General features: G+C 49.0%; 2 protein-coding genes across 4 annotated transcripts in view; one reads left to right on the forward strand and one right to left on the reverse strand.

Annotated features, from left to right (window-relative positions):
• The window catches only part of ANKRD66 (ankyrin repeat domain 66), a 21,453-nt gene continuing 3,832 nt past the window's right edge, over positions 1-17,621 (reverse strand). Inside the window, exons 2-4 of one of the 2 annotated variants that reach the window (XM_054195377.1) lie at positions 13,064-13,332; positions 11,116-11,344; positions 1-287 (exon numbers count right to left, since the gene is read on the reverse strand). In XM_054195377.1, the coding sequence (XP_054051352.1) occupies positions 107-287; positions 11,116-11,344; positions 13,064-13,202 (549 nt within the window). In that variant the 5' untranslated portion in view covers positions 13,203-13,332 and the 3' untranslated portion in view covers positions 1-106. Of the gene's footprint in view, positions 288-4,566; positions 4,842-11,115; positions 11,345-13,063; positions 13,333-17,621 lie in introns of those variants that run through there. The other variant, XR_008465446.1, reaches the window with a different exon arrangement.
• The window catches only part of PLA2G7 (phospholipase A2 group VII), a 17,524-nt gene continuing 16,563 nt past the window's right edge, over positions 16,661-17,621 (forward strand). Inside the window, exon 1 of one of the 2 annotated variants that reach the window (XM_054195373.1) lies at positions 16,661-16,937. In XM_054195373.1, coding sequence (XP_054051348.1) covers positions 16,676-16,937 — 262 coding nt within the window. In that variant the 5' untranslated portion in view covers positions 16,661-16,675. Of the gene's footprint in view, positions 16,938-17,220; positions 17,305-17,621 lie in introns of those variants that run through there. The other variant, XM_054195375.1, reaches the window with a different exon arrangement.

The raw sequence follows: 17,621 nt of genomic DNA on the forward strand, positions 1-17,621 counted from the left end.
TGCTTCTCCTGTCCATCCGTATTTCACCCTGCAGATGCACCTGGGGTCTGCCAGTGTCTTTGCTCTGCACTGCAAGTTCTCAGTGGCACCAAATAGTCCAGGCACACTACTGCTTCCTCCCTTTTTTTTTATTTTTCTTTTGAGCAGAGGATGTATAGTTCTCCCGAGAACACGGTGGATTTCTCTCAAGCTCTTCTTTCTTGAGTTCCCAGTCTTCATCTCTCTGGTCTAAGGGGATTCCTTTCATTGCAGCTGTCCTGCGATAGTTTCTGCTCTCCACCTCTGCTCTGGGGAAGAAAGCAAGAGTGTACCTTCAGACACCGAGCACAGCACAGTCACACCACTGCTCATGAGAGGCCCATCTACAGGATCAAGGGGATCATGTATTTGTATGGTCAAAACACCGTTGCCAGCACTACATGAAAAACCACTGAGGATCATCCCAAATCCAACAGCATTCATCACCCCAGGTGTCCAGGTACTCAGTGAGGGTTGGGCTGAAGTGGGAAACCTTCAGTAAGGATCTATGGTGAGACTGGACTTTTACCAGTGGAATCATAATTTTAACCATAAAAAGCTCCCAAAGATTCATCTTGTGAATTTGTGTGCTGTTAAATAAATTTAAGCACATTTAATGCAATTGTACATGGTATATTAACTTACTGCAACTGCAACATTTCTATTTTCTTTTATTTTTTGTACTGCTCATTCGTATGTACTAGAAATTCTTAATGCCAAAACATTAATGCCAGATCTGAAGGTGACTGGAATTTGGGAGGATTCGTACCTAGTTCTTTTTTATAGGTGACCTTCTAACCTCAGAAATCATCTAATCCTAATCCAGTTCAGCCCTGAAATTTTCTAAACTTTGCATTCAAATTCAGAACTGAACTTCACAATTCATGCTTATTTCTGTTTGTTTGGTTTTTGGTTGTTTTTTTTTAATAATAACTTGAATTAAGCAACGTCATAGAAATAAGGCTGTGCTTCAAGTGCTTCAAATTTTGCATGGGAAAACATTATGCAGAAGATGCCATTTTTGCCAGTCCAAAATCTCCATCCACGAGTCATTCACAACTCTCCTCTGTTGCTGGGGTTTTTAGCTGTGTTTTTCAAGTTAGCTCCATGATTTCAAGAGTGTGAAACCTGTGGATGTCAGACACTGAACCATCATCCGTCCAGACCTTGGGATTTCCAAGTCAGCGGTGAGTTTGCTCTTGGCATCTGTGATTTTCCAAAGTCCTAATTTTTTGATGATATTCATATAGTTTCTATTAAACGAGTATAGTCCTGGATCTTCAGTGAAAGACACTGTACAAGTTAACATGAAAATAAACACGCTACGCTGGAGTTTTCCTTATAGCCTTGAAATGTCGATGGTTTTTCATTACACTTCCCATTGCAAACAACCAAAGCAAAATAAAAACCACTTTCATCAAGGCCAAAATGCTCCATTGAGCAGCAGAATTTATTTTCTTTTTTATCATCTCAGTTATGGTTTTGTTAATCACAGCTCTTAAATATTTTTCCCATTAAGTGTTGTTAACTTTCTCTTTATAATCTTTACACGTGCCTGGCACTGACACAGCCAATTATTTTGGAAAAAAGTGACCCCAAACTAAAAAATAGATAGCAACTTTCTGCATTTTGTAGACACCAAGGGATTTTAAAAGAACGAGTACATCTATCCTTCATGTGCAAGTCACACAGCATAGGATCATGGAATGGTTTGGGTTGGTAGGGACCTTTGAAGATCACCTAGTCCAACCTCCAAGTTTCAAGTCACTGAAAGTTTCTTTCAGCTCTCTTTCAGAAATTAGCAAAGGCAAAAACTCAGGCCTTCTTTTCTTTCTCACATGAGCAGTAAGCAGGGGAAAATGCTGAAAAAACAGGAGCTGCTGTGGTGGGTTGCCCTTGGCCATCTGCCAGATGCCCACTCAGCTGCCCTCACTGCCCCTCCTCAACAGGACGGGGGGAGAACGATGAAAAAGCTTTTAGGTCAAAATAAAGACATTGAGATCACTTACCAATTACTGTCGTGGGCCAAACAGACTTGGGGAAAATCAATTTAATTTATTGCTAATTGAAAATAGATTAGGATGGTGAGGAACAAAGACAAAACTAAACCATCTCCCCGTCACTCCCTCTTCCTCCCAGGCTCAACTTCAGTCCATTCCCAACTCCTCTACCTCCTCACCCCACGTGGTGCAGGGTGATGGGGAATGGGGGTTGTGGTCGGTTCATAACATACATTGCCTCTTCCACTGCTTCCTTCTCCTGCTCTTCCCTTGATCCAACATGGATCTTTCCCATGGACTGCAGTCCTTCAGGATAAGCCAGCTCCAGCATAGGCTTTCCATGGGCTGCTGCTCCTTCAGAGCATGTCCACCTACTCCAGCATGGGGTCCTCCACGGGCTGCAGTGTGGATATCTGCCCCACCATGGTCCTCCATGGGCTGCAGAGGAATCCCTGCTCTGGACCTGGAGCATCTCCTCTTCCTTCTCCTGCTCTGACGCTGGTGTTGCAGGGCTGTTTCTCATACTTCTTCCCTCACTCCTCAATCTGCCCTTTCTTAGACATGTTTTCCAGAGGAGCCACCAGGGTTGCTGATGGGCTGTGTCTTGCGGTGTGCCCGGTGTGGTGCAGCCCTGGTCTCTTTTCAGAGAGACCCCCCCCCTCCACACCCCCACTTCCACCACCTGGGCACGGACACCCCAACTTGTACATCTTGTCCAAGAGAAGACAAACCCTTTTTTCCTACTGCAGATGTCTGATTTTTTAGGTACTCAGTATTCATGGAACTCTGTCAAAAATACCACCAAACATTGGGGGAAAAAAATCCTTTTTTTCTGTAATACAGCAGAACTGTCACATCAGCACAATGCTGTCCTGGCTGAGCTCCATGCAGATGTGCTGCATAGCGTGGGCTTACTATATAGATGTGTATATATCATAGAATCATAGAATCATAGAGTGTGTTGGGTTGGAAGGCACCTTTAAAGGCCATCTAGTCCAACCCCCCTGCAGTCAGCAGGGACATCTTCAACTAGATCAGGTTGCTCAGAGCCTCATCCAGCCTGGCCTTGAATGTCTCCAGGGATGGGGCCTCCACCACCTCTCTGGGCAACCTGGGCCAGTGTCTCACCACCCTCATTGTAAAGAACTTCTTCCTAATGTCTAATCTAAACCCACCCTGCTCTAGTTTAAAACCATTGCCCCTCGTCCTATCGCTACATGCCCTTGCAAACAGCCCCTCCCCAGCTTTCCTGTAGGCCCCCTTCAGGTACTGGAATGCCGCTATAAGGTCTTCATGGAGCCTTCTCTTCTCCAGGCTGAACAACCCCAGCTCTCTCAGACTGTCCTCATAGCAGAGGTGTTCCAGCCCTCTGATCATCTTCGTGGCCCTCCGCTGGACCGGCTCCAACACGTCCATGTCCTTCTTGTGCTGAGGGCTCCAGAGCTGAACACAGTACTCCAGGTGGGGTCTCACCAGAGCAGAGTAGAGGGGCAGAATCACCTCTCTGGATCTGCTGGCCACGCTGCTTTTGATGCAGCCCAGGATGCGTTGGCTTTCTGGGCTGCAAGCGCACATATATTCACATACACATACACAAACACGTGTGTGGGGGTGTATGTATACGTATATACACATGTACACACATATGTGTATGTACATATGTGTGTGTATATATGTATATGCCCTGGGATTAGACAGCAGGAGCTGTTGGTGCGGTTTCAACGCACTTTGCAGAGAGGCTGGCACGAGCCACGGGTCTCCGTGTCACCTCAGTGCCATTGCCAGCAGCTCTCACAGCATCCAGGGTAAAGCTCTTCTCATGCAAAAAAAAAAATAAAAAAAAAAAATTAAAAATTATGATGCAAATTACACATTTGTTACTCAGAAGCAGCTGTGTTCTGAAGGCCGTTTCTTGTTCTTTGCATGTCCATGCAAACCTCGGTGAGTGGTACGGATACTCTGTAGCAGAATATTCCTAATATTTACATGTTAATAATATTTACCTGTCGATACATGTAATATTTCCATGTTGATGTCATATTTCCATGTGGATGCAATCAGTGCCCAGCTCAGAGCAGTCGCTCAGCCCAGGCGTAGGTCCATGCAGCCCCGGGGGTCAGATACACAGCGCGGGAGGATGAGGGTGGTGCTAGAGGGGGCTGAACTGGGATTCAGGAAGGATTTGGATGCTCCTAGCCCTGTTCGGACATGCACATCAGCCCTGCATTTGGCACAGGCTGTTGTTTTTAAAATTGCCTTTTCTCTCTTTTTTGCATGACAGGCAAATAACCCAAACTGACGGTGATGCTCTGTAACAAAATATCCCCCATATTTACATAGCAACCCCACAGACACCGTGAGCGGAGGGCAGACCTACTCCGCGCGCTTCATTTTCTGCCCACAGCACACATCGGAACTGCCCAGCTCCCACCGGAGCCGCGGACCCACTGCCTGACCATGGACATCCCCTCTGGGACCTTCTGCACACCCGAGGGAGCAGAAGGTAGTCCACATTGTCCTACAAATGCCAGTAATTCCTCCTAGTTACCTCCAAGTTTGCTGATGCGAGGAGGTGAAACCATTGCAGGAGGGTGAAGGCATCCACTGTGGTTGTCAATTAGAGTGGGTGGGCTTTAAAAAAGGGTTCCTGAGCCCTGGTGATAAACTCTTGGCTGCCCACGTGATATGTTATGGCCGTGGGGTGATCATACAGGCTTGGTGTGCCTTATGAAACGTCCTAGGCATGGGCATTCAAAGCACTTTCCCAGGTATTAAGTTCTCCCAGCCACGCAGCTGCAGGTCAAGTCAGGCCAGCACGTGTCCCTGAAAGACAAGTTTTCCACCTTAAATTAGCCATTCCCCCCAGAAAACCTTCCAGCAGCTACAAGAGATGCCCTAGGCTGTTGCCTTGGTGGCTCAGAGCGGGGTGTCAACCGTCCTGTCAATCAATCCTCATCCCGTCAATCGTTCTCCCAGCCGCCTCCACCAGTGCCAGTGTCTCCGTCAGCCGCAGGCATCGCCCGTCGGCGTCATCCTGGCAATTCCCCAAGTCTTGCCCGTCACCTCTCCGCTGCTGCCCAGCCAGGAGCACGGCAAATGCTACAGGCTTGGCCGGACTCGCTAAGCAGGATTTAATGGGGAGATTAGTGCAAAAATGACGGCGCTGAATAGGTAAGCGATTGCCATAAATGATTAATCCAGGGCAAGAAGCCTGCAGACCTTTCGCTCTCTAGGATGGACAATATTTACCTCTTCTGATACAGAAACTAAGCATGCCAAGAACTGAGAACCGAAAAAAAAAAAAACAAAAACAAAAACAGAAAACCCTCCTCTGGAAGAAAGTGCCCCATTCTCAAAGAACGGGCAAACCTGAGGTTATCCCAGCTAGGGTCAAGGTCGCAAAAAACCTAATTTGCAAAACTCAGATATCAGCTGCTTGTTGTTTAAATTTCTTTAAACTGAAAGCCTAAGGGAAATAAGAGCTGATTATTCTGTGTGGAATAGTGACGGTTTTCTCCGTAAACAGCGAGGCTTCAGCTGTGCAGCTGTGAGGTGTCCTGGATGTGGGGTGGGCAAGTAAAATGCCAAAGTCCCATCAGCTTCCACAATAGCCAGGGCTTAGAAACAGGAACGTGTGGCTCCCCTAGAAAGTTTTTTGGGCTCTACAAGGGGATTTTACACAGTTTGGGTGTCTTTTCCTATGGAAGGACGCTGACGCTGTGTCAAGATTAAAGGTGGGCATGGAGCATTTCAAGCTGTGGGAGCACAGCAAAAGGATGGCAGCACCCACAGAAAGGTTTACGTGGATTAATGAAAGGTGGCATTTGGTAGGCACTGGCCACCTCAGACGTTGGCCCAGCCACTTGGCAGCTCTTGTGCTGAACTGGCAAGCTGGAGACTTTGAGTTGGATATGTGCCTATAAAAAAATGCATGATTTCTACGGTGCCCAAGCAGTCTTGAGAACGTGACAGTGGTGAAAAAGGTGCCAGTTAAGGACTATGGTGTAAATTCACAGGAAAAACCAGGGAAGGAAAAGCCTTTGGGGACTCTCAGCATCTCAAGTTCCAGCATGTACAGTTGGCACTTGCTTGTAGAGATCCAGCCATGGTTCCTACCCAGTCGAAGGCTGTTGTTAGAAAAGCTGTGGGCAACCAGACAGAGGCCCCACGCAAACATATGGGAGCCCAGGCCTCTGGCTGCAGAGAGTGCCGGAGCCTGGCACTCGCGATGGAGGGCAGCGGAGACAACACCTGTGTCAGATGTGACCAGGTGAATGATCTGCTCATTCTGGTGGCTGAGCTGAGGGATGAAGTGGAGAGGTTGAGGAGTATCAGGGAATGTGAGAGGGAGAGTGACTGGTGGACCCGCTCCCTGAGAGAGAGGGAACAGGTTGAGGCCCCACACAAGTCAGAGGATCCCCTCCCCTCTCGTCACCAGGCAATAGGAGGGGATCGCAGAGAAGAGGGGGAATGGAAACAGGTCCCTGCTCGGGGAAGCAGGAGAACCCTCTCCCGGCCCCTCCCACCTTCCCAGTTACCCTTGCAGCACAGGTATGGAGTCCTGCAGGAGGAACTGGCTGTTGGAGAGGAGGATGAGACACCCAGGCCAGGAATGTCAGAAAGACCAAGTCGCCATGGACCCAGCATCACAACTGGCTCCAAAAGGAAAAACAGATGGGTCATTGTTGTGGGTGACTCTCTACCGAGGGGGGCGGAGGGGCCGATATGCCGTCCTGACCCACTTCACAGGGAAGTCTGCTGCCTCCCTGGGGCACGGGTCAGGGATGTGTTGGACAAACTTCCGGCCCTAGTAAACTCCCCTGACTATTACCCCCTCTTAGTATTTCAGGTGGGTAGTGATGAAGTGGGTAGAAGGAGACCAAAATCAACTAAAAGAGATTTTAGAGCCTTGGGGCGGCGGCTTAAGGGGTCAGGAACACAAGTTGTATTCTCCTCCATCCCTTCAGGGGCTATCATGAATGAGGAAATTAACAGGAAGAGGCATCAGGTCAACTCGTGGCTCCGGGACTGGTGTTATCGGCAGGGCTTTGGGTTTTTTGATCATAGGCTGCTATACGAGACACCTGGCCTGCTGGTGGCAGGTGGGACGCACCTGTACCAGAAGGGGAAAAGAATTTTGGGGCAGGAGTTAGGAAGGCTCATTGACAGGGCTTTAAACTAGAGATGAGGGGGGAAGGGGAGATAACTGGGCCTGTCAGGACTAAACCCAAGGGAGGCATGCCAGGGCTTGAAGGGTGGTGGACTAGTGAGGACTCTCACTCTGCCATTTCATTTGAGAGAAGGGACAGACGCTTAGAAATCATGGAAGCACCCGAGAAGGGTCTGGTAGGAAATGGGGCCCACACTCACAAAAAGGTGTTGGAATCACTAGCTCATCAGAAGCGCATCTGTACCAATGCACACAGTATGAGCAACAAACAGGGGGAGATTGAAGCCATGAGGCACCAGGAAAACTATGACATAGTGGCTATCACAGAAACGTGGTGGGATGCCTCACACGACTGGAGTGCCACAATCGATGGCTACAAGCTCTTCAGGAGGGACAGACAGGAAAGGAGAGGTGGTGGAGTGGCCCTGTATGTTAGAGAATGCTATGAGAGCTTGGAAATCAAGTATAGTGGTGATGGGGTGGAGAGTGTTTGGATTAGGTTAAGGGCCAATAAAGCTGATATCGCTGTGGGAGTCTGCTATAGACCTCCCAACCAAAGCAGTGAGGTGGATGAAGCTTTCTATAAGCAGTTGGGAGAAATCTCACAGTCGCTTGCTGTTGTTCTTGTGGGGGACTTTAACCTCCCGGATATCTGCTGGGAATACAACACAGCAGAGAGGGAACAACCCAGGAGGTTCCTGGAATGCATGGAGGATAACTTCCTCACACAGTTGGTAAGTGAGCCGACCAGGGAAGGTGCCCTCCTGAACCTGCTTCTTGTGAACAGGGAAGAACTTGTGCGGGAAGTAAAGGTTGGTGGCCGTCTAGGGCACAGTGATCATGAGATGACTGAGTTTTTGATTCTTGGAGAAACAAGGAGAGGAGTTAGTAAAACTGCCACCTTAGACTTCCAGAGGGCAAATTTTGACCTGTTCAGAAGACTGCCGGACAAAATCCCCTGGGAGGCTGCCCTGAAGGATATAGGAGCCCAGGAAGGCTGGACATACTTCAAGAGAGGAGTCTTAAAGGCACAGAAGGAGGCTGTCCCCGTGTGCCGAAAAACAAGTAGGCGGGGAAGGAGACCGGCCTGGCTAAATAGGGACCTTTGGCTGGACCTCAAGAAAAAAAGGAGAGCCTATGACCTCTGGAAGAGGGGGCAGGTCTCTCATGAAGACTATAAGGATATAGCGAAGCTCTGCAGGGAGAATATTAGGAGAGCCAAAGTGCAGCTAGAGCTCAACCTAGCTACAGCTGTTAAGGGTAACAAAAATTGTTTCTATAAATTCATTAACAACAAAAGGAGGATTAGGGAAAATCTCCCTTCCTTACTGGATGCAGAGGGAAACATAGTCACAAAGGATGAGGAAAAGGCTGAGGTGCTCAACGCCTACTTTGCCTCAGTCTTTAGCAGTGGAACTAGCTGTTCCCTGGGCACCCAGCCTCGTGAACTGGGGGACAGGGAGGGGAAGCTGAATGAGGTCATCACAATTACAGAGGAAGTGATCAGTGACCTGCTGCACCGCTTGTATGTGCACAAGTCTGTGGGACCGGATGGGTTACATCCAAGAGTGCTGAAAGAGTTGGCAGACGTGCTCGCCAAGGCACTTTCCATGATCTACCTGAAGTCATGGCTAACTGGGGAGGTCCCAATGGACTGGAGGGTAGCAAATGTAGCACCCATCTACAAAAAAGGCAGAAAGGAGGATCCGGGAAACTATAGGCCTGTCAGTCTGACCTCGGTAGCAGGGAAGGTCATGGAGCAGATCATCTTGAGTGCCATTACAAGTCATATAATGGACAAGCGGGGGATCAGGCCTAGTCAGCATGGGTTTATGAAAGGCAGGTCCTGCCTGACGAACCTGATCTTCTATGACAAGATGACTCGATTATTGGACGAGGGAAAGGCTGTGGACATTGTCTACCTAGACTTTCAAAAAGCATTTGACACTGTTCCCTACAGAATTCTCATGGAAAAACTGGCTGTTCATGGCCTGGATGAGCATACGATCTGCTGGATCAAGCACTGGCTGGACAGATGGCCACAAAGAGTGGTGGTCAATGGAGTTAAATCCAGCTGGTGGACGGTGACAAATGGTGTCCCTCAGGGCTTGGTGTTGGGACCATTTCTGTTTAACATCTTTATTGATGACCTTGATAAGGACATAGAGTGTATCATCAGCAAGTTTCCAGATGACACGAAGCTAAGCGGGAGTGTCGATCTGCATGAGGATAGGGAGGCTCTACAGAGAGACTTGGATAGATTGGACCGATGGGCCAATGCTAATGGAATGAGCTTCAACAAGGCCAAGTGCCGGGTCCTGGACTTGGGCCACAACAACCCCATGCATCACTACAGGCTTGGGGCAGTGTGGCTGGAGAGCTGCCTGGCAGAAAAGGACCTGGGGGTTCTAATTGACAAGTGGCTGAACATGAGCCAGCAGTGTGCCCAGGTGGCCAAGAGGGCCAATGGCATCCTGGCTTGTATTAGAAATAGCGTCACCAGCAGAAGGAGAGAGGTGATTGTCCCCCTGTACTCAGCACTGGTGAGCCCACACCTTGAGTATTGTGTCCAGTTTTGGGCACCTCAATACGAGAGAGATATTGAGGTGCTGGAGCGAGTGCAGAGGAGGGCAACGAAGCTGGTGAAGGGCCTGGAGAATAAATCTGATGAGGAGCGATTGAAGGAGCTGGGACTCTTTAGTTGGAGGAAGAGGAGGCTGAGGGGAGACCTCATCGCTCTCTACAACTACTTGAAAGGACATGGCAGAGAGGTTTGTGCTGGTCTCTTCTCACAGGTAATTAGCGATAGAACAAGAGGGAATGGCTTCAAGTTGCAACAGGGTAGGTTTAGACTGGACATTAGGAAAAAATTCTTCACAAAAATTCTTCACAAAAAAAATTCTTCCAGGTCAGACACTGGAATAGGCTGCCCAGGGAGGTGGTGGAGTCACCATCCCTGAATGTGTTTAAGAGTTGTTTAGATGTGGTGTTAGGGGATATGGTGTAGGGGAGAACTTTGTAGAGTGGGGTTGATGGTTGGACTCGATGATCCCAAGGGTCTTTTCCAACCTAAATGATTCTATGATTCTATGATTCACAAGCAATGTATTGAGATACCAGGTAATGTGTGGGACTACAATTGGCGCTGAAGACGCTGGTTAGCCTCTGGTGATCTGCCACACTGCTTTACAGAGATGGAGGTGTGGGGCACGGCTCAGACCTCTTCAGGACAGCACCCTGATCCAGAGAAACAGGATGAAAATATCCGTGAGCCAAATCAGTGGCTGAAAAACAGGAACGGTAACTAGGAACCCTTTAAAAGCATATTACTTGCTGCATCTGGGCACCACAGTGATAACTGTAAACAGTTAAGGCAATAAGGAGTTTTCTGAAATTTGGAAGTTATATGTGGCCATCCTATTAATGGATCAAATGGTATAATTTTCAATAATTATGTAAAAAAAAAAAAAGGATGGTTCTGTTTGTTACTACAAGAAAAGCCAAGTGACATACATATGCTAACATCAACTGCTAAAGAGCTGTTCTTAAATTCAACCTGTGTATTCAGTATTCACCGCTCTAAAGGGTTAACACTTGTTAGTTCTTGCTTTCACTTCCATTGCTTAATAATCCCTCTGTAATATCCTTACAAAAACAATGATGTCATGAAGTGGTAATGGCTTTGAAAACATACCAAGGCAAACCAGAGAAAGCAGCAGAAGGAATGAATGTCTGCCCAATGGCTCCCTTGTGACAAAGATCCTTATTTGCTTATCTACTACTTGTGCTCCATGGCTTTAATAGGCTTTAGGTGGAAAGATAAGTAACACACTCGTATTCATTCTGGTCCTGTCTACAGCAGCCAATTTAATTTTCATTGCTGGAGCCCCATCAGCCCCGTCAGTGGGACGGGCCATCGTTACTCACGTTTCTAAGAACCTGGAGCAGTCTTGGTGACCGTAGATTTCCGCAAGCCTCTTGGGAGTGTCGCCGAAGAGGTCGGCCGCATCCATGGCAGCGTGCAGGGAATGGAGGGTGCGGAGCACTCCAAGTCTCCCCGACTCGGCAGCAAAGTGAGCCGGTGTCCAGCCCACATCGCTCCGCAGGCAATGCCGGGCACCGTGGTCCACGAGGAGTTTGACTAGCTCCGATTGCCCTGGCGTTGGGCAGCAAAACAGAGAGAGAAGGTGCACCTGCGTTAGGCTTTAAACCTTCAGGATGCAGAAGACGGTCGCACACACTTGATCATTGGCCTTGATTCAAGGCCAGGCTGGATGGGGCTTGGAGCAGCCTGGTCTAGTGGGAGGTGTCCCTGCCCGGGGCAGGGGGGTTGGAACGAGATGATCTTTACGGTCCCTTCCCACCCGAACCATTCTGTGATTCTGTGACCATAATTCCCTCATTCATATAATGACAGATTTTACCCACGACCTGGCCATTTGATTTATCAAATAAATGATACACATCAGAAAATGCTGATTTTTTTTTTCAACGTAGTCTGCTTCCAGAAGCATTTTACAGCAAAAACATCAATAAAACAAAAAAGCTTTCTACTATTTTCTGAACAGTACATCTTAACTAGTCATTGACTAATTGGCTCTTAACTATTTCGTTGTTTCATTTTGGTTTTTTAATTCAATACAAAATAAAATTTAAACATTAAAACAATGGAAAACCTGTGAACAGCTTTACTAAAGCAAGGGTTTGTTTGACAGGAGATAGAGAAATTACTTGTTTTCATTCACCTTCACATTTTTCTAACTTGTGGAATTGCTTAAAGAGGCAAAAAAAGTTTTTTCTGCCCCACTTCCCACTGCCTTTCCTGAGCTAGATCGTTCCCAACGGCAGCAAGGCCACGCCAGCCTCTCGTCATCCTTTCACAATGACCTATTGCTATGGAAATGTGCTTTTCTTGCCGGCCATAGTTTTCAGTGAGTATCATTTTGAATTTATCAATCAGAGACGGTCACAGCATTTACAAATCCTCGTTCCTCGATTTCATGCTTTGACAATTTACATTTTTAATCACATATTAACTTTTTGTATATTATGTTGATGTATATCTATATATACATGAAACGGCTTTTTTTAAATAGCTCAGTTCTTTTTTTTTGCTGCCCAAATGAGTAATCAGGGCAAAAGGAAAGCACGGTGTCAAGTGCAAACCAGGAAATCACACACTTGATTTCTGAGCAAAGACAGATGCCATGATGTGAGATCCCAACGTGTAACACACACGGGTCCAGTTTCCCATTTGACACGGTGTACAATTATACATTATATATATTGTTGCATTAATCTCTTCTCGGGGCTGCAAAGGGGTATTTGACTTTAACAGACACTTCTGACGGTGAAGGACCAAATGGGAGCTGCAAACGACTCAGTCCTGTCTTGTTCATTCGACCAGATGGGATAAAGGCAGAGCAATTTACAACACACTGTAATTATTTTGTTCTATCGGGTTTGATAAATACCTGGTATAAATTCAGTGGGTATGACGTTCTGCTCATTTGTGCGGGCGCACATGGGAAATAACTCCTCTGCACTGCATGAAGCCACCTCTTAGAGAAGTAATGATGTGCCGGACAAGCAGGCATGCTATACGTACATATCACATAATTTGCAAATTTTCACATGTGACAGAAAAAAAAACCTAAAAAAATCACTTTGGTGGTAATTCCATACATTATTTTGAAGGCAAAGTTCCCATTTAAATCGGTATTTTTCTCTTTTGCCTCATTAAGGACAAAAGGATCAGATAACGAGCTGTGACTATCACCAGCGTTAATTGCTATCACAGCAAGACATGATTGCAATCAGCATCACCCGTTGGGATGCTAATGCCGTGGTTCGAAGAGTAAGGGAGCGCCCTTACCTTTTGCCGCAGCCCAGTGCAGCGGGGTCCTGTCATGCCAGTCGACATCCTTGTGATTTGGGTCGCAGCGCCCTGTCCTCAAAATCTCATCCACCAGGTCATAGTCCCCCAACGCCACGGCTTCGTGGAGCTCTGTCATGCCGCGCACCTCAGAAAGGCGCCCAGTAAAAGGGTGGTGGTCGTCTAGTGGGTGCTCACTGGTGTGTCGGCTCCTCTCAAGAGCAATTGGAAGAGATCAAGCAGCATCTGGATTAACAATGAGACACGCGCTGCGAGAAACCAAAAAAAATCCAAAAAAAAAAAAATTATCAACAAGTGATCACAGTCTGATGGTGATGTTTAATTTACAGTCATGAAAATCTGGTGCAAAGCGCAGCCCTTTATATAAAGGACAAAACCACCTTGCGTTTCTCTAGGATGTTGCTAACGAACAGCCGGCTCAGGCCAAACATTTGCCACCGGTCTGTTGGTACTCACTTGCCATGGAAACTGGCTCCTCCCTTGCCAACGCTGCAGATCCGTTATTGGCGGCCTTTTCTTGGAATGAAAGAAACGGCTGGGCAGCTATCTTCCAATCTTCTTCAGTGCAAATAACGTGGCTATGCCTTGCTGCTTAAAAATCTCATCTCCGTGGCCGTGCTTTGCACTTTCCGGTCCCACACAACAGACCCCCAGCAAGAAACGCAAGCAGATCTTTGGCACCTGCAAGGCTGTGGATTTGAATAATTACACCTGTGGTAAGGGATATTTCCTCGCTGTTCTGCTGGCCGGGAATTTAAGCAGCTTGCAAGGATCACTGTGGTACCCCCAGTGACGGAAACACTGCAATATTTTCTCCAGTCTGGCCTTGTGGAGAGAAACCTTGTATATTCCCGTATCGACAGCCGGTCTTAAGCTAATTAGTCCAGTCCCCCTCATAAACCAGAAGAGTTTTAGGACTTGCTCCAGCTTTTGCATTGCGTTTACTTCATGGAGTAATTTTCACAGATGGAAAAAAGTGTGATTTCCACGTTCAGCATGTCGGAAAGGACCAACATTGGATCTTGCAGAGGCTGAAGTGATGGAAGGTGTGCAACTGTAGGGGCTACGTCCTGGGGTCATGTCCCTGCTCCCAACTCCCATAAACATCCCAACCACCTCCCAAATCCAGGCCGGAAGGACACACCACCGTCTCTACCCTGCTTTCTTGTAAGAAAAAGATGAGATACAAAGGTCAGAGGGAATCACAGCCTGCTTCAATAGGTGCCCTGACTTAGGTGGTTGGACTGTGGTAGACCAGATCCAAGAGAAAGATGCATATGTGACTTCTACTGAGTTTGACCTCTGAACATCTAGGAATATTAGCAAGGCTTTTGACACTGTCTCCCATAACATCCTCATTAGGAAGCTGAGGAAGTATGGGCTAGATGAGGTGACAGTGAGATGGATCGAGAGCTGGCTGAGTGACAGAACTCAGAGGGTTGTGATCAGCGGCACAGAGTCCAGTTGGAGGCCTGTAACGAGTGGTGTCCCTCAGGGGTCAATACTTGGACCAATTTTGTTCAATATATTCATTAATGACCTAGATGAGGGGACAGAGTGTATCCTCAGCAAGTTTGCTGATGATACCAAGCTGGGAGGGGTGGCCGACACTCCAGAGGGCCGTGCTGCCATCCAGCGTGACCTGGACAGGCTGGAGAGCTGGGCAGAGAAGAACCTAATGAGGTTCAACAAAAGCAAGTGTAGGGTCCTGCACCTGGGAAGGAAGAATGCCAAACACCAGTATAGGTTAGGGGCGGACATGCTGGGAAGCAGCTCTGAGGAGAAGGACCTGGGGGTCCCGGTAGACAGCAAATTATCCATGAGCCAGCAGTGTGCCCTTGTCGCCAAGAAGGCCAATGGCATCCTGGGCTGCATAGGGAAGACTGTGGCCAGTAGGTCGAGGGAGGTCATTCTCCCCCTCTACTCTGCACTGGTGAGGCCACAACTGGAGTACTGTGTCCAGTTTTGGGCTCCCCAGTTCAAGAGGGACAGGGAACTACTGGAGCGAGTCCAGCGTAGGGCAACCAAGATGATTATGGGACTGGAGCACCTCCCTTATGAGGAAAGGCTGAAAGAGCTGGGACTCTTTAGCCTGGAGAAGAGAAGGTTGAGGGGGGACCTGATTAATGTTTACAAGTATCTAAAGGGTGGGTTTAAGGAGGACGGAGCCAGGCTCTTTTCAATGGTTCCCAGCGACAGGACAAGGGGCAATGGGCACAAGCTAGAACATAGGAAGTTCCGTTCAAATACACGGAAAAACTTCTTTACAGTGAGGGTGACAGAGCACTGGAACAGGCTGCCCAGGCAGGTGGTGGAGTCCCCTTCTCTGGAGATTTTCAAGACCCGTCTGGATGCAGCCCTGAGGGATGTGCTTTAGGCAATCCTGCTCTAGCAGGGGAGTTGGACTAGATGATCTCTAGAGGTCCCTTCCAACTCTGAAGATTCCGTGATTCCGTAATATCTGAGTATATTAAAAAATAAAATAAATTCTCGGGCTCCTCGGTTCGCCACAAAAGTATCACTGGCTTTGGCATGTCTCTGTTACTTTAACCACTCACGCACCACCTCCTCCTCCTCACTGCTTCTCACTAACCTGGAAGAACCTGTTCCTTTAGATTAAGCAGAGGTCTTCAGGGCTGTTCTCCAAGACCTTTCATCAGCATTAAATCTACCCTGAAATTTTTACACTTTAAGACATCCAGCCTGTCACTGAAATGAGCGCTGGACAAAAGTACAGAAAAAAAGATGGACCTTTTCATGCAGCTTTCTTATTATTTCCCAAGGAAATGCCAAAAAAATTCAAAGTTGAAAAATATAACTTAAATTTCAAGCCCCTTTGTGCTCTGCTAGCTTCAGATCATACCCACACAGGTACAGGCAAAGGGAGAGGAAGAAGGTCCCACCCCAGGAGCTCACCAGCTCTCCAAGGAGACTCTCCACAGGTGCGGCTTCATAAACAACAGAGGTCAAGCCAAGTTTTGCCTTCTCTCCCTCCCCCCCTCCCCTGCTGCCTCCCTTTGCCAGCCTTGAACCTCATGGGGCTGTTTCATCAGCTGGATCAACCGGCTGATCCCTCAGAAAACTATTCTTTTATTATTGCTGCTGGTTTTAGGGTTAATTCCCTAAATTCAGTGTTATCGAGGGGGCAAACGCTGGGGCTGCGCAAAGGCGGGGGGTGGATAAGCCCTTTCGGGAGGTTCCTGTGTTTGATCCACCGCTCCAGGAGCTGCAGCCAAAAGTGGGACCGGCTTCCTTAGGGGGTTGTTATCCCCTTCTCATAAGGTCAGAGGAAAAAGAGTTGGATTTTTACGGAGGGACCTTGAGCCAAAGGTCTCCCCTCCTGGCCCCACCGTAAGCGTCGCAGCTCCTCCGGGGGATGTCGCAACCCGGCCGGGGGCATTTTCTCACGGGCATCCCGGTGCTCGATCCGGCCCCCGCGCTCGGCAGCGCGGCGGGGAAAGCCAGAAATTCACGGCCACATGCAAAAAAAGCCCGTGTCTCAACCCGTCCCTGCCCCGCAAAGGCACAGCCTGGCATCTCGGCAGCCGCAGGCTCCTCTGGGGCGTGCAGCGGTTTGGGGTTTTTTTCGGGATGTCTCCCTGCCGGAAACTTGTTTTCCAGGTCCGGGGAAGATCTCTCCCGGAAAGATTGTCTCATCTGAAAACTAAGGCAAAGTTTGGTCCCTCCCCTTCGGGGAGAGCCCGGCAGTCGGTCTGCCCGCGACAGAGACCTCCTCCTGCGGGAACAGCCGCCTCCCGCCTGGCTCCGGAGGGCCGCGGGCGGCCGAAGGCTCCATCCCGCTCCTCGGGCCAGCGGGACGGCAGCGGAGGGCGGCCGGGACACCGCACACCGGGTACGCTGAGCGCCGGGCGCTGCTAAAGTCGGGGTGGGTGGGGGGAAGGGTTTGGGGAAAGCACGGGGAGGAGCGATGGTGGTGCGAGGGGCATTTTGAGGAGCTGAGCAGTTTCTGCGCAGCTTGGTGGTGGTCCGGCTTCCTCGGCTTCAGCCCAAAGCCTGTCCCCGCTGGGGGCTCGCACCCTGCACCAGCGCTGCCGCTCCTCCGCTTCCTCCCTTCCAGCCCCTTACCCCGCCCCAAATCCCTGCGTGTCCCTGCGGAGGGGTGGGATTCGCGCCGGGTAAGATGCGGGGCGGGGAGGGGGGGGGGATGCGGTGACGTGCCCCTTCCCCGCTGCGTGTACGGGCCGGCGCTCCGGGAAAGGGTGAGTTGAGTTTTCCCGTTGGGAAAAGTAACCCCCCTCCTGAGACGGGCGTGGGGTGGGAAGCAGCAGTCGCAGGCTGCAGCGGGGGAAACTCAGACGAGGCGAAAGGGGGGGAAAAAAAATTCACAGCGAGGGTGATTAAACCCCACTTCAGGCATCCAGCGCAGTGACATGCGACACTGAGGCAGCCCCAAGCGTGCCCTGCTTTGAGCAGGGGTTTGGACTAGGTGACCTTCAGCGGTCCTTCCTGACCTAAATTCTTCTGGGAGGCTGAGAGGGACACAGAGCAGGTTTTGGGTGCTCTGCCTGCACGGCAA

The sequence above is a fragment of the Rissa tridactyla genome, chromosome 3, assembly GCF_028500815.1.
Source record: "Rissa tridactyla isolate bRisTri1 chromosome 3, bRisTri1.patW.cur.20221130, whole genome shotgun sequence".
Taxonomy (NCBI): domain Eukaryota; kingdom Metazoa; phylum Chordata; class Aves; order Charadriiformes; family Laridae; genus Rissa; species Rissa tridactyla.